General features: G+C 37.5%; 1 protein-coding gene across 5 annotated transcripts in view; it reads right to left on the bottom strand.

Moving 5' to 3' along the window:
* DENND6A (DENN domain containing 6A) overlaps nucleotides 1-24,455 on the bottom strand; it is a 63,652-nt gene that overhangs the window by 25,349 nt on the left and 13,848 nt on the right. For 3 of the 5 annotated variants that reach the window (XM_070574863.1, XM_070574867.1, XM_070574866.1), the window contains 8 exons: nucleotides 23,901-23,939; nucleotides 23,760-23,802; nucleotides 9,484-9,596; nucleotides 6,582-6,662; nucleotides 5,463-5,568; nucleotides 4,304-4,383; nucleotides 2,929-2,991; nucleotides 2,079-2,134 (listed from right to left, as the gene is read on the bottom strand). In XM_070574863.1, coding sequence (XP_070430964.1) covers nucleotides 2,079-2,134; nucleotides 2,929-2,991; nucleotides 4,304-4,383; nucleotides 5,463-5,568; nucleotides 6,582-6,662; nucleotides 9,484-9,596; nucleotides 23,760-23,802; nucleotides 23,901-23,939 — 581 coding nt within the window. The remainder of the gene's footprint in view (nucleotides 1-2,078; nucleotides 2,135-2,928; nucleotides 2,992-4,303; nucleotides 4,384-5,462; nucleotides 5,569-6,581; nucleotides 6,663-9,483; nucleotides 9,597-23,759; nucleotides 23,803-23,900; nucleotides 23,940-24,455) is intronic. The other 2 variants (XM_070574864.1, XM_070574865.1) reach the window with 1 other exon arrangement.

Genomic DNA, 24,455 nt, shown 5'->3' with positions numbered 1-24,455 from the left:
TAAATGGAATCATTCAGTAAGTAGCTCTTTAAAATCTAGCTCCTTTCACTAAACATAATGCTTCTGAGAGTCATTCATGTTGTTGACTGTACCAACAGTTCATTCTTCTTTTGTATTGCTGAGCAGTATTCCATGAGATGGTCTAGCGGTTAAGATTCACCACTCTCACTGCTGCAGCTGGGGGTTTGTTTCCCGGTAAGGGAACCACACCATCCGTCCGTCAGTTGTCATACCGGGATGACTGAAAACTTTGCCACTGGTATTTCAAATACCAGCAGGGTCACCCACGCTAGACAGGTTTCAGTGGAGCCTCCAGACTAAGACTAGGAAGAACGATCTGGCCACCCACTTCCAAAAAAATTGGCCATGAAAACCCTATGAGGGGCCGACCCGCGGCCGAGTGGTTGAGTTTGTGCGCTCCGCTTCAGTGGCCCACGGTTTTGTCAGTTCGAGTCCTGGGCACAGACATGGCACCGCTCGTCAGGCCATGCTGAGGCAGCATCCTGCATGCCACAACCAGAAGGACCCACAACTAAAAATACACAACTAGGTACCGGGGAGCTTTGGGGAGAAAAAAGAAAAAAATAAAATCTTAAAAAAACCCAAAAACCCTATGAATAGCAGTGGAGTACTATCTGATATAGTGCTGGAAAGTGAGAGGATGGCACCAAAAAAAGACTGGACAGGGTTCTGCTCTGTTGTACACAGGGTCACTAGGAGTCAGAATCCACTCAATGGCACCAACAATAAAGTATTCCATGCACATGCATGTATCTCACTTTGTTTATCCATTTACCAATTGATGGACATTTGCATTGTTTCCAGTTTTAGGCTGGTATGAAAAAGTTGCTATAAATATTCGCATACAAGTCTGTGTGGATATGTTTTCATTTTTATCGGGCAAACACCTAGAAGTGGGATTACTGGGCTGTGCTAGGGCCAAGTGTATAAAACAAATCTAGCATATAAAACTAATCAATCTTTAAAGCAGTATTCCATGAAGTTTAAAGGTCACCAAAAAAAAATCAAATAAAAAACCCCATTCCAGGGGCCAGCCTGGTGGCGCAGCAGTTAAGTTTGTATGTTCCACTTCAGTGGCCCAGGGTTTGCTGGTTTGGATCCCGGGTGCTGACCTATGCACCGCTTGACAAGCCATGCTGTGGCAGGCATCCCGCATAGAGAGTAGATGTTAGCTACTTTCATAGGCACAGATGTTAGCTCAGGGCCAAGCTTCCTCAGCAAAACAGAGGAGGATTGACAGCAGATGTTAGCTCAGGGCCAGTCTTCCTCAGCAAAACAGAGGATGATTGGCAGCAGATGTTAGCTCAGGGCCAGTCTTCCTCAAAAAAAACAACCAAACAGCAACAAAAAACTCACATTCTAAGTCTTTCACATGACCCTTGATTACATGTATTAGTATTCAGTAATTGCTCGTTTAGAGCAGTGGTTTCTCAAGCTGGGCTACACATTAGAACATCTGGGAGCTCGAACCCAGGCACCAATCCAAAGATTCCTATTTAGCTGCTTTGGCTAAGGCACAAATATTAGTATCTTTTCCTTCTTTCTTTTTTCAGTGCTAGATTCTCTCTCTTTTTATTTTGCATTTTTAAAACTTGTAAACATACAAAAAATAAAGACAATACTGTAAGAACCCCCACAAACATATCATCCAGAGTTAACAATATTTTGCCATTTTTACTTCATATATTTTTTCTTACTGAAGTATTCTAAGTAAAACACAAACTTCATGGCATTCACCTTAAAATACTTTAAAATGGATCTTTAAAAAAATAAGTGCATTTTTCTTACATCATTACAATACCATTCTGACACCAAACCAAACAAAAAATTATTTGTTTCTACCATGTAATATCCAATCTATATCCAAATTTCCCTAATTGTCAAAGCTCATAACATTAAGTCAAGGATGAACCACTGACTTATAACATGTCAAATATAACTATTTTCTTCCAGTTTCTTCCACATTTCATATAAGAACATTCATTTTCTAAAGAAATTCACAGAAATATCACAAAGCAAAAGAGAAAAGGCAGTTACCAAAATTTCTTATTCTTTACCTGAAAAGATCCACCTCATGAACAGTAGGTAAAATAACAGATATATGTGTGTCCGCCTAAGAGGAAAAAAAGAAAAAAGAGAAGATGTCATTAAAATTTACAGAAATTGATTTTTAAAATATGCCTATCTTTCTCATGATCATTAAGCCATGCTGCCCTGTGTATCTTTTAAGATTCTCTTCCTCCAAGAGCATCCACAAAGAGAACGGGTCTTACTCGTCTCCTCTAAGACAGCAAAAGGTGAAGGATAACACAGATCCCATAGATAAAGCATTAGTCCAACAGTCAGATGCTAGATTAACTCACAACTGCATGAAATACTACCATACTACTACTTGACATATATATTAGGCAAAATTAGTTTACCTACTGCTCTCCACTTTCATTCAATTCAAAGACCAATGGAAGCGCTAATACACCAGTCAAAACACTTCTGGTGAAAAATTCAATCCCACCCATAAACACATATAGCTTTGGGAAAAACAAAAGGCAATCATAACTACAGAATCCTTTCGACTGTTTCCTTAAAAACAGAAGTTGGCTGACTACTTTTCTAAGATAAGAGGTTTTGTTACAATTAACCCTTGTTGAATATTTACTTTCCCCCTGTCCTCACAATTACAGTATAAACTCTGAGTTCTCTTCAGTGTCTACCAGAGAAAGAAAAATAAAAAAAATCTGAGAAACATTAGGAAGTCTATTATCAATTCACTAAGAAATTATTTAATGGGATATTTCAGTAATATTCAGAAATATATCATAAGCCCAAGAAACTCTGCATTTGCTAGTTTAAAAATTCTGTTAAAAGAGACTTTATGTGCTGGATTATTCTACCGTAATACCATACTACCTGCTGAGTTAACTGCACTATTTGAGTTGTCCCAGGCTTGTCATGACATGTGGGAATCCGTACCTTAAAGAGAAAGAGAAAAAATTAACCTTGGCTACAAAAGAACGTCCTTTCTCTAATTTGCAAGTCCTACTACAATGAAAAATCAGAAGTGCTCCATTCTGCCACTAAAAAGGTATACTCAGCAATGCCTAAAAAGCCACAAAAACAAAATATTTAGGTCAGATTAAAAAACTAAAGTCAGGGGCTGGCCCTGTGGCCAAGTGGTTAAGTTTGCGTGCTCTGCTTTGGCAGCCCAGGGTTTCACCAGTTCGAATCCTGGCACAGACATGGGACTGCTCATCAAGCCATGCTGAGGCGGCGTCCCACATGCCACAACTAGAAGGATCCACAACTGAAAATACACAACTATGTACCAGGGGCTTTTGGGAGAAAAAGGAAAAGTAAAGTCTTAAAAAAACAAAAAACTTAACTAATGTCATATTTATTTTTAACACAGCAGAGGGTAAGTGAACCAAGGTCTCCGTACTCCCATACACATAGAAATCACTAACTCACTGAGAAGCACATGTGTTGAAAAACAGAAAAGGACATCAACTTCACGCCACTCCCTGTTTATTGTTCCCATCTTTGCTTCATTAATATACACACACCCAAACACACCCTCTCAAGCTTGCCAAACTATGGGATAAGTCTCACAGGAAACCATGAGAATTCTCAACCCAGAGTTATGAGTACTACTTTTTATAATTTCCCAGGGAAAAAACAGAACAAAGATCCTACAGAAATGAGTATACCTAAACAGAGAGATTGCCGAAAATAAGTCCAACTTGAAAATGAATTGCAAAAGCACTTAGAGCACATGTCATATAAAGCCTGAGAGCAAAATGCTAATTCATTTAATAAAAACAACAACAAAACTTAATAGAGCACAACACCCTGGGATGGACCTGTTGGGTCTGACATTACACGTTAAGATCATTTAAGACTAAGAACCAATGGTTTTCCTAATTTCTTTTAATTTTTACTAATTCATACTCAATTCTACAAGTGTTCTGCAATACCACCCATCTCTGGAGGGCCATGAAGTTGCAGAATTCTAGGAGGTGGCATTTACATTCACATGTATTCTATAAGAATGACACCTTCACGCAAACTCTATAGGGTGAAATGGGACTGGTGGAACTTGGAGTTGTGTGACTAATGATTCTGTGCAACCAGATGAACTGTGGTATCTCTGTAACTCTTCACGTCAACGACAAATAAGTGAAAGCAGTAACAGGACTGACTGTTACCAGGAAGCTAAAAGGCAAAACTCATGTGTGAACTTCTTAGAGCTCTTTAAAAAGGAGACAAATGAAATATAAGCTATTACCTTCATTACCACCCCCATAATAGGCAGGTGTAGTGTTTTCCCTGGCACTGGGGCAGGCCATCGATCAACATCATTACAAGCTGAAAAATATAATAAAATATTTTCTTAGTATAAGTGGAAATTAAAATATGAAAAATGGAACATTAGAACTACTTTCCATAGAGCAGGAAAAATATATTGGGATGAATGGAAGATAAAAGGTAAAAGAAAAGTGAAAGTAGTGAAAATATCTTACATTTCACCAGAAATACACCTATGTCTAGGATATAAATTGCTTAACAAATTTTTTTTTTTTTGAGGAAGATTAGCCCTGAGCTAACTACTGCCAATCCTCCTCTTTTTGCTGAGGAAGACTGGCCCTGAGCTAACATCCATGCCCATCTTCCTCAACTTTATATGTAGGACGCCTACCACAGCATGGCATGCTAAGCAGTGCCATGTCCGCACCCGGGATCCAAAGCAGCGAACCCCAGGCCCCCGAGAAGTGGAACGTGAGAACTTAACCACTGCGCCACCAGGCCAGCCCCTGGTTAACAAATTTTTTGAAAGCAACAAAATAATAGGTTTAAAAGGAGTTTTCCTATTCATTTACTACTACTAAAATCAGCTACAAAAGCACACCCCCTGGCAGAGGCCTCTCTCTGTATCAAGCGACATAAGGATTTCTGTTTAGTAGTACTCTGAATCACAAATGTCAACTTGACATTTATTATTTTTCTAACAAATAGGCATCATCTAAGTTACAAAAGGAGAAAATAAAAGATATAATCTTTGGTGTTAATATGTAAAGACGCCAGAAGAATAGTTTTACATCTCTTGACCACCATACAGCCTTAAAATTCTTAAGTAATTTTTTCATAAAGTCAACTTCATTTATTTTATTTTACTTTTTTGCTAAGGAAGATTCATCCCAAGCTAACATCTCTGCCAATCTTCCTCTACTTTGTATGTGGGTCACTGCTTCAGCAAGGCTGACAAGTGGTGTAGGTCTGTGACCAGGATCTGAACCCATGAACCCGAGCTGCCAAAGCAGAGCACAGCAAACTTAACCACTACACCATGGGGCTGGCCCCAGAAAGCCAACTTCATTTTTATCACTCATTTCCAGTAAAATTTTTAAAGCTCAACATAAAGGCACCTAACTCAATGTTTAACTTACCTGCTTCCAAATAAGGTTCGCTCTTTTCAAAATACTCTGGTGCTATCTGTTTGAGCACGGTGTGAAAAAAATGAATGTAAGGTAGTTTGCTGATCAAAACCAAGGACTAGAGGGAAAAAGAAACGTTTTTTTAATTTCCTAATGATTAAAATTTATTTGTCATTTCTTACATAATCAATTACAAGCTAAATTTAGCAAAACGTGTGGATTTTGAAATAAGGCTTCTTACAATGGATGGTTAAAAGCAAACACAAAACTACAGTTGCAGAATACAAAAAGCTTAACCTTATTACTATACTTTAAGAGCATAAAGGCATATTCATAGATTTTCCTGCTCTCCAGGAAAAAGAATTTCCTATAAACAGACTAATGTCATGGATAATTTTCAAAGCCTAGCTACTACTGTCATTAGCAAAGTAATATCAGGAATTAGCCAGCTGAACTCTTCCCAGTAAGAGCAAATTGTGATGCTGTTTCAAACTGAGACCTATAACTTATATTTTAGAGTTCAATGGTCAAAGTCACATATTTAGAAATTGTGACCTTATAGTTTGATCACTTCAGATATAGATTATGCTGATTCGTTTTTTTTAAATCTATTTTTCTTGAAAACTACTTTTTTACCCTTCTATCCAGTATCAACTAGTGGTCAGGGAACATTCTGGTTACAGAAGGTAAAGGCACATCTCTGTTAGCTAGGATTAAATCAGAACCAACTGATTTTTTTGTTTTAAGAAAGAAAAGGATTATGCATTTAGAGTGGAAACAACAGTAACTAAGATGTTGCTGAAGTATATTTATTGGCTCTTCAAAAAGATACCGCAGGCTTTTGTTAGTTGTAACAATATTACAGTCTGTTTATTCTTTCCGTTATTCTAAAATGTGAAAATTAAGCAGATTCTTCTGGTTTTTGCACAGAGAAGAAAGGCAAAATTCAATAGCAGTTAAAAATCCACAGGTATCTTTAATCTTAAGAAAACAAAGATAAAATATAAATTCTAGTATGTTTACAGATAAAATATCTGTACTTAAAGACTGTTAAAAGACTGTTCATTCTAACAGTTTCTATTTTTCTAACCACAATATAAAAATATTTTTATTAGTGTAAATGAAAATTACCTTCTGAAAGTAGCCTCTTTTTAGAGTTTTATCTCGAACTTGTCGGAAATACACATATCCATAAAAATAAGCAGGATCCTTCTATGAAAGAAGTGACAAATACAAAAAATACATATATTGCCATCCTTTGTTATTAACATCAGGTTCCTTTATAAACTTGAACTGAGATATCAGGTGTACACAAAGAGCTAGTTACGCTTTTCCATCAACACAGACAATACTCATGACACTAACTGCCAGAGAAAAACCTGCTAACTTGCCCAAAGATGTAATAATCACAACTAAAGCACTAAATCAGATTTTCTCCCTATAACTTACTCAGCTTATGTTCTTTATCCCTATCTGTACTAGTTAATAGAAGTTATGAAACAAATTCTATGTTTTCCGCAAAGCTATATTTAGTGTTTTTTTTTTTTAAAGATTTTATTTTTTCCTTTTTCTCCCCAAAGCCCCCCCGGTACATAGTTGTGTATTCTTCGTTGTGGGTTCTTCTAGCTGTGGCATGTGGGACGCTGCCTCAGCGTGGTCTGATGTGCCATGTCCGCGCCCAGGATTCGAACTAACGAAACACTGGGCCGCCTGCAGCAGAGCACGCGAACTTAACCACTCGGCCACGGGGCCAGCCCCTATTTAGTGTTTTTTTAATTCTGCCTACAATTCTGGGCTAGGGATCAGTCTTAACAAAATGAGGTATGCTAATGTATAATTTCAAGAGAGGAAATATAAGGAGTTAAATGCCAATCTGAATCTTGCATAGCCAGTTACATTTTTACCCAATAATAATGAAACACTGGAATGTTTGTCAACATAAAATTTGAAAGGTAATTATACTCCAAAAAACTTAAGAAGTTTTTATATCCTAAGGGAATAAACTTTGACCAAGTTCCTTATCTGACTGTTATTATTTAAACAAATATTTATTGACCACCTACTTTGAACAAGGCATTGTGTTAGAGAAGATAAAAAGATGCGTTAAGATATAGTTCCTTAGGGAGACCACAATCTAAGAATGGATAAGAAAAGGACAAAAATTATTATTATATAATAGCGGGGTGGGTACCATGAAGAAAGCACAAAGTGTTAGGAGGAGGCCAAGAGGGAAAAGATTACTTCAGTCTTACAGGAATCAGTAAAGATTTCATGGAGGCCACTGTTTTTGAATTGGGCATTGAAGGAAGAATATGATTTAAACAAAGACAAAGACATTCCAGATTTAGAGGGCCAGGAATTTGAGCAAAAACATGCAGAGAGAGAAAAATACAAGCTATCTCAGGAAAAAGTACATAGTTCAGGGGCCGGCCCCGTGGCTGAGTGGTTAAGTTCACATGCTCCGTAGCAGGCAGCCCAGTGTTTCGTTGGTTCGAATCCTGGGCGCGGACATGGCACCGCTCGTCAGGCCACGCTGAGGCAGCGTCCCACATGCTACAATTAGAAGGACCCACAACTAAAATATACAACTATGTACCAGGGGGCTTTGGGGAGAAAAAAGAAAAAAAAAATAAAAGATTCCTATTTAAAAAAAAAAAAAGTACATAGTTCAGTTTGGCTAAAATACAGCACATGTAAAGAAAGGAGATGAAGTTGGAAATTGGAAAGGTAAAGGTCTTGTTTTGAAAGGCCCAAAAAGTGAGAACAAGGAAATGGTACCTATCATTAGCTCTTTATTCATTAAGCAATAGGTAGTCATTTTAGATATTATTTATTTTTTATATAATATATATGTACACTTTAGCTGGCAACACTGAGTAAGATATATTGCATTGGAAAAAACAAGAGATAGGATGTCTTTGGGCAAATTTCTTATCCTCAATAGCCCTCAGTTCCCTCATCTGCAAAAGGAACTCTCTCAGAACTCCATAGGAAAGATTAATGAGATAAGGTACACATTAATACAGTGCCTAGACATAAAAAGCTCTAATAAGTAGTAACTTATCACCAGTTGAAGTAATATGTCAATAGTGATTCGCAGAAGATCATGGAAAGGAGTAAAAAGCTATAAGAGATATTTCAAAGGTAGTATCTTTGCTAACTGGAAGAGAGTTCCTGTCATTAGTGGAACCCGAGAGGTAAACTACAAATGCTGATTTTAGGCAAATGATGTCAAGTTCATATTGGATGTGCTGATACAACATCAGATAGAAATGTTCTTCAAGTTGGGGCTGGCCCCGTGGCCGAGCGGTTAAGTTCGCACGCTCCGCTGCAGGCGGCCCAGTGTTTCGTTGGTTCGAATCCTGGGCGCGGACATGACACTGCTCGTCAAGCCACGCTGAGGCAGCGTCCCGCATGCCACAACTAGAAGGACCCACAACCAAGAATATACAACTGTGTACCGGGGGGCTTTGGGGAGAAAAAGGAAAAAATAAAATCTTTTTTAAAAAAAAAAAGAAATGTTCTTCAAGCAATCAGAGATGTAACTGTAGAGTACCAAACAGAAACCTACACTCTGAAATCATCTGAACTATTAAAATTGTTTTTAATAAACAATAACTGTAAAAGAAAGCTCATTAAAAAATCAGAAAGAGACAACTATAATTCTATCATAAAGTAGGTAGGGATTACCACAGAGAATCTTCAATTCTGGGTGATATGTACTGGTAGAGTACCCCCCCACTTTCACATCTAAACAAAGAGTTATTAACAAATGAAAGAAAATTACCTAAACATTCTAATCAATTTCCATAATTCACAACAGCATTACAATATGTTTCAAGAACAGTAATTTTATAAAGTCTTTCATTCACATGCCTAATCCTTATGAATCAGACGCACTTAGGAAATTCAGTGGTATAATATAGTATCAAAACAAAAGCAAGCTATTTCTGAATGCTATATGAGGTACATGAGTAACTGAATTCTAAATTTTCCTCTCACACGGACATTCTTCTATTACTACTTTTCCAACCTTTAAGTAAACTGGTAAATCTTTGTCAAATTGATCCAGGAGACAATGCAGTGACACCCTCCTCCCAGAAGACTGTCGAAATCTGAAACAAAACTGGGTATCTCCAAGACAACCTAATGAAAACAAAAATGAAAGAAATTAAGGATAGCATAGTATAACATTTATTTATCTGGTTTCATCAAAGGTAGGAGCTGAAAGGGTCCTATCAAACATTTAAACCCATTCAATCATGTTTTAGAAAAGAAAAAAGAGATCCTGAGAGTTTAAGTACTTGCTCAAAGCCAACTTTGCTAGCTAGAGGCAGAGTCCTTAGTAAAACATGCATCTTAAACTCCTAAGTCCCTTTATGATTTTTCCTATTCCATTTTCCCCACGTAACTAAAATTTCTTGAAAACTGTTTGCACGTAATATCGATTCACAAACATAACAACGAGCAAAAGAAGCCAAATACAAAAGAACATATATTGTTTGAATCCATTTATATAAAGTTTTTTTCAAAAAGCAGGCAAACTAAACCATAGGATTTAGGGATGCATTAGTGGGTGATAAAACTACAAAGAAAAGAAATTCACTACTGTAAGAATCAGGACAGTGGTTACATTTGGAGGGGAGAGGAAAACAGTGTTTGAGAGGGGTCATGAGGGAGCTTTTGAGGTTCTGGCAAAGTTCTATTTCTTGACCTTCAAATGTGTTTGTATAAAACATATGTTTTATATTTCACAATCAATTTTTTTTAAAAGACATAATAGGGGCCAGCCCAGTGGTGTAGTGGTTGGGTTCATGTGCTCCACTTTGGTGGTCCAGGGTTCACAGGTTCAGATCCTGGGTGCAGACCTACACACTGCTCATTAAGCCACACTATGGGGGCATCCCACATACAAAATAGAGGAAGGCTGGCATGGATGTTAACTCAGGGATAATCTTCCTCAAGGAAAAAGAAGATTGGCAACAGATGTTAGCTCAAAGCCAATCTTTCTCATAAAAAAGAAATTGTTAAAGAAATCTGTTAAAGATATAACAGATTCAAAAAGTGCCCAAGTAACAGCCATAATATTCTAATCATTTTCATTAAAAATAAAGTTTTTAAATTTTAATCATTTTAGCAAACCCTTTTGATTTTTGTTTTTTGGTTTTTTTTTGAGGAAGATTAGCCCTGAGCTAACATTGACTGTCAATCCTCCTCCTTTTGCTGAGGAAGACTGGCCCTGAGCTAACATCTGTGCCCATCTTCCTCCACCTTATATGTGAGATGCCTGCCACAGCACAGCTTGCCGAGTGGTGCCCAGTCCGCACCCGGGATCCGAATCAGCGAACCCTGGGCCGCCGAAGCGGAATGTGCGAATTTAACCGCTGTGCCACGGGGCCGGCCCACTAGCGAACCTTTTAAAACACGTAAACTTTACCTAAACTGTCAGGCAATAATTACAAAAAAATGTAAATACTCTAAAAAGTAAGAGACACGTGAAGAAGCTTGTCACTCAAATTCTTCCCAGTTACTATATTTAGAACTAATAAGATTATATTAAATATAAAATGTGTTCAAGATGTTATTATTACTTATTACACACAAAAGTACCTATATTTCATTGGGACGAAATTCTCAAGAAAGGAAGTAGAAACTCAATAATACGTTAAAGTTTTTTAAAAGGCAAGTCAGTATGTACACCTAGATGCAATTATAAAAACTAATATTTCTTTGGTGGTGGTGGTGGAGGGAAGAAATAAAGGGAACTGGAGGGTGGGTCAATTCAGTTTCTTGTTACAACAGATAGTCTAAAAATAAGGAAAACACATGAAACCTGAGATGATGGAAAACACTCCTAACATTGTTTTAGTTCAACAGATTTATATACTGATGGCTCAATTTTTCTCTTTAGAAGACATTTAAAACTTTCTTTTTAAAAAAGAAAGAAAGAAAGACAGAAAAAATCCACCAAGGAGTACACACTAATTTCTCTGAGACACATAGTAAAATAGAACAAGAAAATGCAATGGATTTTAAGAGACGTTCAGATCTGAAAAATGTAAGGAATGCTGAGCTTTGTGGAAAGAAAGTAATAAGCTTCTATAGCCTTAAATCCCTATCCACCTGGCTCCATTCCCACATCATGGGCATGCTGTGAGACTTTTCCAGTGACCAGCTGCACTCGCAAGCTGTAGAGAATTGTTCAGAAAGCTGGTTCACCAAGTCAAAAAGGCTTTAGCCATAGTGTTTTCGTGAACTGAGGTAAATGGTTCCCATTTTACGTTTCAGAGTTCTGTCCCTTCACACACTAAAGGTTACTAAAGAAATAAAGGTCTGGCTGGACCTTTGTTCTCCATCCTGACCTCACCATTATCGTGATAAGATTGGCAACCAGATTTTGTACATTTGCCTTGTGGAAAACGATACCTAGGAATGGCAGGGCAATCCTGAACCCTACAACCTCATCAAAATTAAATCTACATTGTTAGTATGACCCATTCAGTTTGTCTATATAACAACAGACTGTAGCTCTACATAAGCAACACAATGATTACATGTGAAAGATGGCAACGATTACATGTGATCATAAGAGAAAAGTTATGATCTGCAGAAAAAGGAGCTACAATCAATAGGATTTAGTCCCAGGTCCATCAATAATTAGCCTTCCAGAAGTCACTTAACCTCAAGGTCTCAATTTCCTTGTCAACAAAAGTAAAGAGTATCATAAGATAATCACTTTCAGCAGTTATATTCAATGATTCTAAAATAAAACTCCACAACTGACCTACAATTGTACTGAATTCCAAGCATCTTACCCAATATAGTAACTAAGAAAATTAAAGATCTACAAAGATCCAAAAGGATCTAGAAGTTATGCTATGCACACCACAACCTTCTGATTATTAACACAAAAATGGGGGAAAAATTTTTAATACAAATGATTTTTTCTTCATATAAACCAAGATATAAGGAATAACTTACACAAATTTTGAGATTAAATGACAGCTCTCCAAGGAAAACAGATCTTAACACGAGTTCTTGATCAAGAGCAAGATAAATGCTTTCCCTTGATAAAGTTGCTGTTAAGGAAACGGCAACTCTGCTCGGCTTTAGGAAAAGTTCCATTTTAATTAATCTAACATTTACTAGCCCAGAAAACAGAACTAATAATCCGACACTCTTTAAACCAAGATAATCTGTAACCTTCCTCCATCATCCTTTTCCAAATAACTAAGTTCTTACAACAAAAATCAAATAGAATCCTAGGTCAAAATTATTTTCATTATTTTGTGATAATTTCAGAAGTGACTTTTTCCCCTTGCAATATACAAGTTCAGCACTAACATTCATTGAGTGCTCACTCTGCGCCAGGAACTGTTCTAAACGCTTTAGATATATTAACTCGTTTGGTCTTCATGCTTCTCAGGTAGGTCTCATTATTATTCCTGTTTATGATGAGGAAATCAAGGCACAGAAGTGCTATTTAATCATCAAACAAACAAATCTGCTTAACAGCAGAAACCCAAGAAATCTGATTCTGGAGCTAGTGGTCTTGACCACTACATCATACTGGTTCTTTCAAGTCAAAATGGACTTCAAAAGATTACTTCGATTTATGTGAAATATCCAGAATAGGTATGTCCATAGAGAACAGAAAGTAGATAGGTGGTTGCCTAGTACTGGGGGGATGGAGGTGGGTGGGAGGAAAATGGAGTATGGAGTTTCTTTTTGGGTGATGAAAATTTTCTAAAGCTGATTGTGGTGACAGTTGCACAACTCTGTGAATATGCTTAAAATCATTTGTATACTTTACATGAATTATCTCTCAATAAAACTGTTTGCTTTCTTTTTAATGCTATTTCACTGCCAATTGGAGCAGAGATCCAAAGCTTCTTTTCTTCACTCAGAAAATAAAAGTCCTGGTAGTGACATCAGCATCACAGCAGAGTGAGCTCTTCCCCTGGACTCTCCCCTCTAACATATAACCTAAAGGACATTCATACACCAACAGAGGACATATACACATCACAAAAGACATCTGGGAGATCCATGCAACCATATGCCTGAAGGTGGTGGTGGGGCTGGATCCTCTGGAGGAAGTAGAAGCTGATTCGCAGGAGCTCCATGGAGAGAGACAGGCTGTGGCAGTGGGAAGTGCACAGGTGAGAAGGGCACCCCTTCACCACCTGGTACTCCAGCTGCAGAATCGTCAGGAGCATGGTGTGGTGAGCGTGGCGATGGCAGCGGGGAAAGTGTGCAGCCCCAGAGTTGTCCAGAGCTCAGTGCGGAGAGAGTGGCAGCCACGGAGGGGAAAGAGCGCAGCTGAGAGAGATGCCCCAGCCCTTACCCAGTACCCCAGCCCCAGATTCATCCAAAGCATGGTGCCGAGAGTGTGGCAGCCAAGAGGGGAAAGAGTGCAGCCCAGAGAGGCATCCCCGCCTGGTACTCCAGCCCCAGTCATCCAGAGCACAGTGTGGAGAATGTGGCAGCCAGAGGGGAAGGTGCATAGCTGAGAGAGGCGCCCCATCCCCGCCCGGCACTCCAGCTCCAGAATCGTCCGGAGGACGGTGCAGAGTGTGTGGCAGCAGTGGCAGAGAAAGGGAAAGTGCACAGTGCTGCAATCACCCAGAGCTCCATTCAGAGAGACAAGCAGGGGCTGGGGGAAGCAAAGTACCGCTCCCCCTGCCCAGTGCTCCAGATCTGCCATTGATCAGTCACTCAGAGAGAAAAGCAGTCAGTGGCTAGAGCCCCTGCTTGTGCCGGGCCCAGAATACACAGGGCCTGATCCCCAGCCTGTGGTGGTACATGGCAGCTGTGATCTGATAAGAACACCATGAGGAAGCAAAAATCTACCCCACCAAGCAGTATGAGTAGGTATATTAAAGTTCCAATCAAGAAGGAAAGTGACAAGTACCCAGAAACCAACCCAGAAGGCAGAGAAATCCATAACCTAAACAACAAAGAATTCAAAACAGCTATTATAAAAACACTCAACAAGTTACAAGAAAACACAGAAAGACAAATTAACTTATTCAGGAGCTTCTTCACAAAGGAGATTGAAACCATAAAGAACCAATCAGAATTGCTAGAGATGAAACCAACAATGGATGAAATGAAGAAGAATCTAGATTCCCTAAATGACAGAGTTGACAATATGGAGGAGAGAATCAGCCAGTTAGAGGATAGTACTACAGAAATGCTTCCGAGGGAGGAGAAGAGAGAACTAAGACTAAAAAGAAATAAAGAAGCTCTCAGAGAAATATCTGACTCAATCAGGAAATGCAACATAAGGATTATAGGTATTCCAGAGAGGCAGGAGAGGCAGAAAGAAGCAGAGAGCTTGTTCAAAGGAATAACAGCTAAGGACTTCCCAAATCCGGGGAGGGAGCAGGAAATCCATGTGAAAGAGGCCTCCAGATCTCCTAACTTTGTCAATGTAAAAAGACCCACTCCAAGGCATATAGTAGTGAATCTGGCAAAAGTCAGGGACAAAGAAAATATACTAAGGGCAGCAAGGGAGAAGAAAATAACTCACAAAGGAACCCCTATTAGGCTTTCAGCAGATTTCTCAGCAGAAACCTTACAGGCTAGGAAAGAGTAGAAGGACATATTCAAAATCCTGAAAGAGAAAAACTTTCAGCCAAGAATACGCTATCCAGTGAAAATCTCCTTCAGATATGATGGAGAAATAAAAACTTCCCCAGATAAACAAAAGATAAGGGAGTTCACTGGCAGAAGATCATCCTGCCTAGAAGAAATCCTCAAGAAGGCTGTCATACCTGAAAAAAAAACAGGAAAGAGGCTACAAAGCCCTGAGCAAGGAGATGAACAGGTAGGCAATAATCAGAAAACAGTAGCTCTCTATCAGATCAGGTTAGTAAACACTTAACTTTAACATTAAGGATAAAGAAAAGGAAAACAACAAAACAAAAATGATGTCATCATTTTAACCACAAACTCACAACACAAGATGGAAAATGATACGACAGAAATAACTTAGAAGGGGAAGAGGAAAGGGATAGAATCAGTATAGTCTAAGGAAATAAGAGGCTATCAGAAAATGGACTATCTCAACTATGAGATTTTTTTACACAAACCTAAGGGTAACCATTAAACAAAATAAGAACAGAGACATTTACAATAAACAAGGAGAGAAAGAAGACAACCAACAGAGAAAACTACCTAATCAAATTGGTAGTACGAAATATATGGGACAAGAAACAAAGGAAATGCAGGAGAACCAGGAAACGTGATAAGACAGCAGTATTAAGCCCTCATATATCAATAATCACTCTAAATGTAAATGGATTGAATTCTCCAATCAAAACACACAGAGTGGTGGGATGGATTAAAGAACAAGAGCCAACAATATGCTGCCTCCAGGAAACACATCTCAACTCTAGGGACAAACATAGGCTAAGAGTGAAGGGATGGAAGACAATACTCCCAGCTAATGGCAAACAAAAGAAAGCAGGGTTGCCATACTTATATCAGACAAAGGAGACTTCAAGATAAAACTGGTAAACAGAGACATAGAGGGGCAGTATATAATGATAAAAGGGATCTCCACCAAGAAGACATAACACTTAATAAACATGTATGCACCCAACAGAGGAGCACCAAAGTACAAAGCAAGCATTAACAAACCTAAGAGGAGATATCCAGACAAAAAGTCAACAATGAGATAGTGGACTTAAAAGAAAAACTAGACCAGATGAACTTAATAGATATATAGAGAGCACTCCATCCAAAAACAACAGAATATACATTCTTCTCAAGCGCACATGGAACATTCTTGAGGACAGACCATATATTGGGAAACAAGGCAAACCTCAATAAATTTAACAAGATTGAAATCATATCTACTATCTTTTCTGACCATAATGCCATGAAAGTAGAAATCAACTACAAGAAAAAAGCTGGAAAAGGAAGAAAAACACGGAGACTAAACATGCTACTGAACAACGAATGGGTTGTCGAAGAAATAAAGGGAGAAATCAAAAAATATTTGGAGACAAACGAGAATGAAAATACACCATATGGGATGCAGCAAAAGCAGTCCTAAGAGGGAAATTCATAGCAATACAGGCCCACAATAACAAAAAAAAAAGCTCAAATAAACAATCTTAAACTATACTTAAGAGAATTAGAAAAAGAACAAACAGAGCCCAAACGCAGCAGAAGGAGGGAAATAATAAACATTAAAGCAGAAAGAAATGAAATTGAAACAAAAAAGACTGTAAAAAGGATCAATGAAACAAGGAGCTGATTCTTTGAGAGGATAAATAAAATTCACAAACCCTTAGCCAGACTCACTAAGAAAAAAGAGAGAAGGCTCAAATAAAACTAGAAATGAAAGAGGAGAAATTACAACAGACACCAAAGAAATACAAAAGATTACAAGAGAATATTATGAAAAACTATATGCCAACAAATGGGACAATCTAGAAGAAGTGGATAAATTCCTAGACTCTTACAACCTGCCAAAACTGACAGAAGAAATAGAGAATCTGAAAAACCCATCACAAGAAAAGAGAATGAAACAGTAATCAAAAACGTCCCCAAGAATAAAAGTCCAATACCAGACGGCTTCTCAGGAGAATGCTGCCAAATATTCAAAGACAATTTGTTACCTACTCTTCTCAAACAATTCCAAAAAATTAAGGAAGACGGAAATATTCCTAACACATTCTATGAAGCCAACATCACCCTGATCCCAAAACCACACAAGGACAACACAAAGAAGGAAAATTACAAGCCAATATCACTGATGAACATAGATGCAAAAATCCTCAGGGCCAGCCCCGTGGCCAAGTGGTTAAGTTTGCGCGCTCTGCTTCAGCGGCCAGGGTTTTGCCAGTTCAGATCCTGGGCGTAGACATGGCACCATTCATTAGGCCATGCTGAGGTGACATCCCACATGCCACAACTAAAATATATACAATTAAAATATATACAACCATAAACTGAGGGGATTTGGGGGAAAGGAAGCAGAAAAAAAGAAAAGATTGGCAACAGTTGTTAGCTCAGATGCCAGTCTTTAAAAAAAAAAAATCCTCAACAAAATACTGGCAACTTGAATACAGCAGTACATTAAAAAGATCATACACTAGGATCAAGTGGGATTCATACCAGGGACACAGCAATGGTTCAACATCTGCAAATCAGTCAATGTGATAGACCATGTTAACAAAAGGAGGAACAAAAACCACATGATCACCTCCATAGATGCAGAGAAAGCATTTGACAAGATCCAACATCCTTTCATGATAAAAACACTCAATAAAATGGGTATAGAAGGAAAATATCTAAACATAATAAAGGCCATATATGACAAACCTACTGCCAACATCATACTCAATGGGGAAAAACTGAAAGCCATACTGCTGAGAACAGCAACAAGACAAGGGTACCTACTCTTGCCACTCTTATTCAACACAGTACTAGAGGTTTTGGCCAGAGCAATTAGGCAGGAAAAAGAAATAAAAGAAATTCAAATAGGCACTGAAGAAGTGAAACTCTCACTATTTGCAGACGATATGATTTTATACATAGAAAACCCTAAAGAATCCACTGGAAAACTATTAGAAATAATCGAGAACTACAGCAAAGTTGGAGGATACAAAGTCAATGTACAAAAATCAGTGGCATTTCTATACTCTAATAACGAAGTAACAGAACAAGAACTCAAGAACACAACCCCATTTACAATACTAACAAAAAGGATAAAATATCTAGGGATAAATTTAACCAAGGAGGGGAAAGACCTATACAAGGAAAACTATAAGACACTACTGCAAGAAATCAATAATGACATAAAGAAATGGAAAGATATTCCATGTACATGTATTGGAAAAGTAAACATAGTTAAAATGTCCATACTACCTAAAGCAATCTACAGATTCAATGCAACCCCAAGCAGAATCCCAATGACATTCTTCACAGAAATAGAACAAAGAATCTTAAAATTCATATAGGGCAACAAAAGACCCCGAATAGCCAAAGCAATCCTGAGAAACAAGAACAAACCTGGTAGCATTGCAATCCCTGACTTCAAAACATATTACAAAGCTATAGTAATCAAAACAGCATGGTACTGGTACAAAAACAGGCACACAGATCAATGGAACAGAACTGAAAGCCCAGAAATAAACCACACATATATGGATAACTAATCTTGGACAAAGGAACCAAGAACATACAATGGAGAAAGAAAAGTCTCTTCAATAAGGGGTGCTGGGAAAACTGGATAGTCACATGCAAAAGAATGAAAGTAGATCATTCTCTTTCTCCATACACAAAAATAGACTCAAAATGGATCAAAGACTTGAAGTAAGATCGAAAATCATAAAACTTCTGGAAGAAAATATAGGCAGTACACTCTTGGACATCAGCCTTCAAAGGACCTTTACAAATACGATGTCCACTCAAAGGAAAGAAAACAAAAAATAAACAAGTGGGACTTCATCAGACTAAAGAGCTTCTGGAAGGCAAAGGAAACCAAGATTAAAATGAAACAAGAAGCCACCAACTGGGAGAAAATATTCGCAAATCATATATCCCATAAGGGGTTAATCTCCATAATATATAAACAGCTCACACAAAGAACCACAAAGAAATAAACGACCCAATCAAAAAGTAGGCAGAGGATATGTACAGACATTTTTCCAAAGAACGTACACAGATGGCCAATAGGTACATGAAAAGATGTTCAACATCACTAATTATCAGGTAGATGCAAATCAAAACTACACTTAGATATCATCTTACACCCTTAGAATGGCTATAATCACCAAGACAAAAAATAACAAATGTTGGTGAGGTTGTGGAGAAAAGGGAACCCTCACCCACTGCTGGTGGGAATGCAAACTGGTGCAGCCACTATAGAAAACAGTATGGTGATTTCTCAAAAAACTAAAAATAGAATTACCATATGACCCAGCTATCCCACTACTGGGTATTTATCCAAAGAACTTGTAATCAACAATACAAAGAGACTTATGCACCCCTATGTTCACTGCAGCATCATTCACAATAGCCAAGACATGGAAGCAACCCAAGTGCCCAATGACTGATGAATGGATAAAGAAGATGTGGTATATACACACCATGGAATACTACTCAGCCATAAAAAAGACAAAATCATCCCATTTGCAACAACATGGATAGACCTTGAGGACATCATGTTAAGCAAAATGAGCCAGACAGAGAAAGACAAACACTACATCATTTCACTCATATGTGGAATATAAAGAAACTTATGGACAAAGAGAACAATTTAGCAGTTACTGGGCAGGGGTGGTGAGGTACAAGGGGTACAGGGGCACATTTACATGGTATTTGACAAATACTGATTTACAACTGAAATTTCACAATGTTATAAACTATTTAGACTACTATAAAAAAGTAAAAAAAAAAAAGTCCTCCTGAAAAACACCCCTCACTGAGTTCTTGAACTCACTGGTCTCTGTGCCATACAGTTCATTCAAGTAAGTAGCCAGTCCTTTCAGTCATGGCTCCTGCTACATGAATGTCAGGTGGTATGCCACGAAGAGCTCTCCTCCCATTTTAAAACTTTCAAGGGTACTGAGTATTCTGCAAGCTTCTTTTACATCTGCCAATCAAACCAAGACTGGAGAGCTAAAGGTAAACAGAGGGCACGTGCCTATACCAAAAATATCACTTAGAGATTTGAAGAAAAAAGGTTAAATGTTTTGCCTAAAGAGAACAGACAACTTTAAAGACTACTTCTATATTAGTACAAACACAGCTACAGAGTGAATCAGAATGCATAATACTAAAATAAAACATGAGACTTCAAGAGCTAGCCCCATCTCTTGGTCTTCGGCTCTACGTAATCACTCTCCCTAGGACTAGAGTGGTTGAGCTGAAATTGCTGAAAAGCAGGACTTTAGACTAGAGCTTCTCAAAGTGTAGTCCACAGACTGATGCCGGTCCACAAACTCTTGTTACTAAATCATGATGAAATAGATATCCAAACAGATACTAAGCAATCAAAAACCCTTATAGCAATTTGATATTGCCATGACAAATGTGGACTTTTATTTTGCATTTCTTTGGTTTTTCTCCCTTTCGTTTTTCTAATAATTCATTTAAACTGCATTTTATAAAAGCACTGGTCCACAACAGATTAGAAACTTAAAAAAATCCAACTGGCCCTTCAATACAGATAGTGTCAGAAGCACTGCTTTTGCCACTGGGAAGTGTAAAGCACATGACGATGCTCCCGCTGTTTACAGAGAAGAAACTGGGTGAGACAAATATTGTCTGCATGTCTAATCCATCCAGAGCAAGAATTAGTCTTTTCCTCAGATTCATAATTACTTGAAACTCTCTCTACTAATGCTGAGTTTTCTCTCTGGACATGATTAAAACATAGTGATTTCAGTCCTTAGGTACCCACCACTGCTTAAGCCTCAGGAACACCTACATCCATATTATGTTAATGGTAAACAAGAAGGAGAAAAAAAATCTGACAAATATTTATCAGAGAGAAGACATTACTTTAAACTTAGGCTCCTAAAGATAAAAGCCATTCAAATGGAACAAGAACTTGAAACCTAAAAACAAACCAAACAAAAATTTTTCTAAAGTCATAGGATCTAAGGTGTATGTGAGTAGAGGATGGAGGAGGCAGAGGACTGTCAAATTATTCCACTGGGAATCCCAAAAGCATTGTTCTTTATCTGTATAGCTTGCCGTAGAGTCTAAATGTTGTTTTACTTATTTTTAAGTGTGCGCCAAGGAAACGAAACTCAGATTATGACTCTTTCCTAAAGACCATTCTAGTATGCCCGGATTTCCTTCCATAACAATAAAAGCTCTTTTGGGAAAAATTAAATCCATTTCAAAGTTGGCACACTAATCCCAAACTTCCATTTAATAAACATGTAACTGAAACAAACTGTTTGGATAATCACAACTGAGAATAGTGATCTCAAATACATACAAAATGCAGTCTCTTGCTGTCTAGATTAATATTCATCTGTTAAGATGGCAAGATGTCTGTTTTTAAAACCTTCTGTCGATTTTACTCCTAAGTACCAACCATACTTCAAATAAAATGAACCACATTTCATTTGATGTGTAGCTTATAAAAAAGGCATTACAAAACATCTTTAGGTCACTCAAATGCCTATAATATTGAATAAATTCTGATTTGGATGGTGGTGGTAAGGCTAGGCCTTTCCAGGGACAATGCGGTCCGCCCCTCAGTCAGCTCTTTCCCGTCACCATTCCCGCCATGACCGTGCAGACAGACTGGATGGAGCCGTAGCTCACAGGGCTGGCTGGCTTCCACGCGCTCTGCCTGCTGCTCATGTGATTCCTCATCCCAGAGGTATAAACAACAGGTTGGGCATTGCCTGTGCCAAGAATTTTAGTCTAAAGTGCTGAATATATCACTGAAGTGGCAGCAATAAACTGGAGATTATTTTCGAAATACCAGGATTTCAATTCAAGGAGAATGTTCATTTCAATAGTATTTTCCACACCGCAGCTGTTCAATGCCATGATCATTGTGATTACGTGGGGACGTAAGACTTTGAATGTGATGACTGACCTGAAGAATTAAGAAGAGAAGAGAAAAGAAAGGAATAGGAGAGGAAAAGAAATACTAATTTACAGCAGCTGCTCTGGGCCTTTATGCTGGTTTTTTTCCTCCACCATATCGTTGGAGTGTTGAAGTGCACATGGTATAGGCATCCTTCTCAGCAACCAATTCGTGTTTCTAAAAATGACGCTTTTATTGCAACATTGACAATACAGAATACACTCTAAAGTTGGCTTTTAAAATAAAAACTAATGTTCATCAGGGTGTTTGTTACCCTGGATCTATGTTTAGGATGTTTGGACTCTTTCTAGTTAAACTACATAAATAAATAGTGTCTGTGCAGAGCCTTCCATTAAAAAAAATTATGATTTACACTGATTTACAATTGAGTTTAACTTCCAACATGAAAATGATACACAGAGAGACTAACTACAAAAGTAGAAATTAAAAAGGCTATCCAAATACCATATAATTAACTTCTTAGCCTTGATGTTCATGTAGAGAGGTGAAAAGAGAGAGAGAAGCACGAAAACCAACTCTGATCTGAAAGAGAAGAGTGTACAGTATAATCTACTAGGACTCCAACAACACAAAGTCAGTTCATCCTGCAATCCACACAGTTCAGCTCACCCTGAGTCCTGCAAGTCCAATCCAACTTCATCACATTTAGGACTAACTGCATGTGTGGCCTTTGTAAGGAAAACGTTATCTGAAATGAGGAGAGATCCTAGAAGACCTCTCTATCACTATTTCATTAATAGTCAAAACATACTAAAAGATTCCATTAATTCCAGGTCAGAACAAAAGCCCTACTGGGATCTCTCAAAGGCATCTTTTTTTTTTTACCAAGATATCACTTCTTTTTTACATATTTCATGAAAACTGAGTTCCAAATGTATAGGAAAAAACTCTGAAAGCATTTATATAGGAATGGAGAAAATGCTTTAAAAAATTAAAATGTCAAATCTCTAAAATCAGATTAACTTAATTAAGTTAACAGGATATAGAAGTACCCAGAAAAGGAAAGAGAACAGAAATGCCTTTGCTTCAGAGGTTTCTGTGTGTGGTCTAAGAAGCTGAATGTTCCGGTCACTATAAGCTTGAAAAGCTATTTTGAAAGGGAAACAAAAGAAGTAACCTGAAAGATTTCAACAATTAGGACCACACAAAGGGAGAATTTGAAAGAGACCAGCAGAAAACAAGCTTAATAATAACAGCCAACAGTTATATGGTGTGTTCTATATCCCAAGCACTATTCCAAGTGCTTTACATATATTAACTCATATAAATTATCGCAAGTAATTGATGGCCATGCTTCATAGCCAGATTCACCGTTTTTCTTTTTAAACTCACTGCCTTTATAGTTCTTGGCAAGCTCCCAAATCCTGAACTAAAAGTAAACTACTTACTATAACTCTTCAAACATACCAACGTCGCTGATTATCAATCTTTTTACTATTTCAACAGTTTATTGCTCCAAGATGTTTTACCTCATTACAACATAACAGCTATTCTAAAAGTTGAACCAACTGAAATCAACAAGACATGACTAGGCATTAATAAAACTAATGCTTTATTAATGAATAACCAAATAGAACTAACCAAAATCACTGATCTGTTAGACTAAATTGAGTTTTTATTCTAAATGCTATTTCAATCGATTTTCACATATTAAGAGTATAATCAGTATTCTTCGTATAAGATTGAACAGAAAAACGACATGAAAAAATAGTTACCTGAATTTGAATCTGGAAAAGACAAATAGCAAATATTGGTTTTCTGAAAAAGAAAACAAAAGGTATATATGCTGACAAACACACCAATAAAAACAAACAGAAGTACAACAGTAGACTATACAGAGCAATATTTTTACTTACTTCTTTATCAGTAAGTTTGGAATGTTGAGGATAAATTACCTGCAAGAAAAAGAGTTAAATTTTGTTAGACAAAGACATTGAGCGTATATTACAAACATTATTAGGTACTTCTAAAATACTAGTTGGTTGTGGTCAAATAGTTTTAAGAAACAGTTCACAAACTTTAACAATGAAATCTACGAGAAGCTGGGAGAACTGAGTAGGATTTACATTAGGCAAAAAAAAAAAAAATTTTGAGTCAAAGTTATCTCTAAAACTTGGTGAAATCTTGAGTTATCAAGAATAATTTACCAACTAAATTACTAATAACTCAAAGTTTATTGAATCTTTTCTTTAGAAGCTGAAAATCTAAGGAGAACTTGATATATCAGCTGGGAGCTACTTCAAGAAATAATAATTTTCAATTGATTCCAAGAAGTAATACAAATCACTAACTACTTATTAAAAGAAAAGGGAAAACGAAAAAATAATCATCTGCAGTTTAAGAAATCTCAAAGGCCATCTCTCATCATAAAGCCCATCTTGATTGCCTCCAATACCTTTAAACAATCATTG

The sequence above is a fragment of the Equus przewalskii genome, chromosome 15, assembly GCF_037783145.1.
Source record: "Equus przewalskii isolate Varuska chromosome 15, EquPr2, whole genome shotgun sequence".
Taxonomy (NCBI): Eukaryota; Metazoa; Chordata; class Mammalia; order Perissodactyla; family Equidae; genus Equus; species Equus przewalskii.
This window is presented reverse-complemented; position numbering and strand designations above follow the sequence as displayed.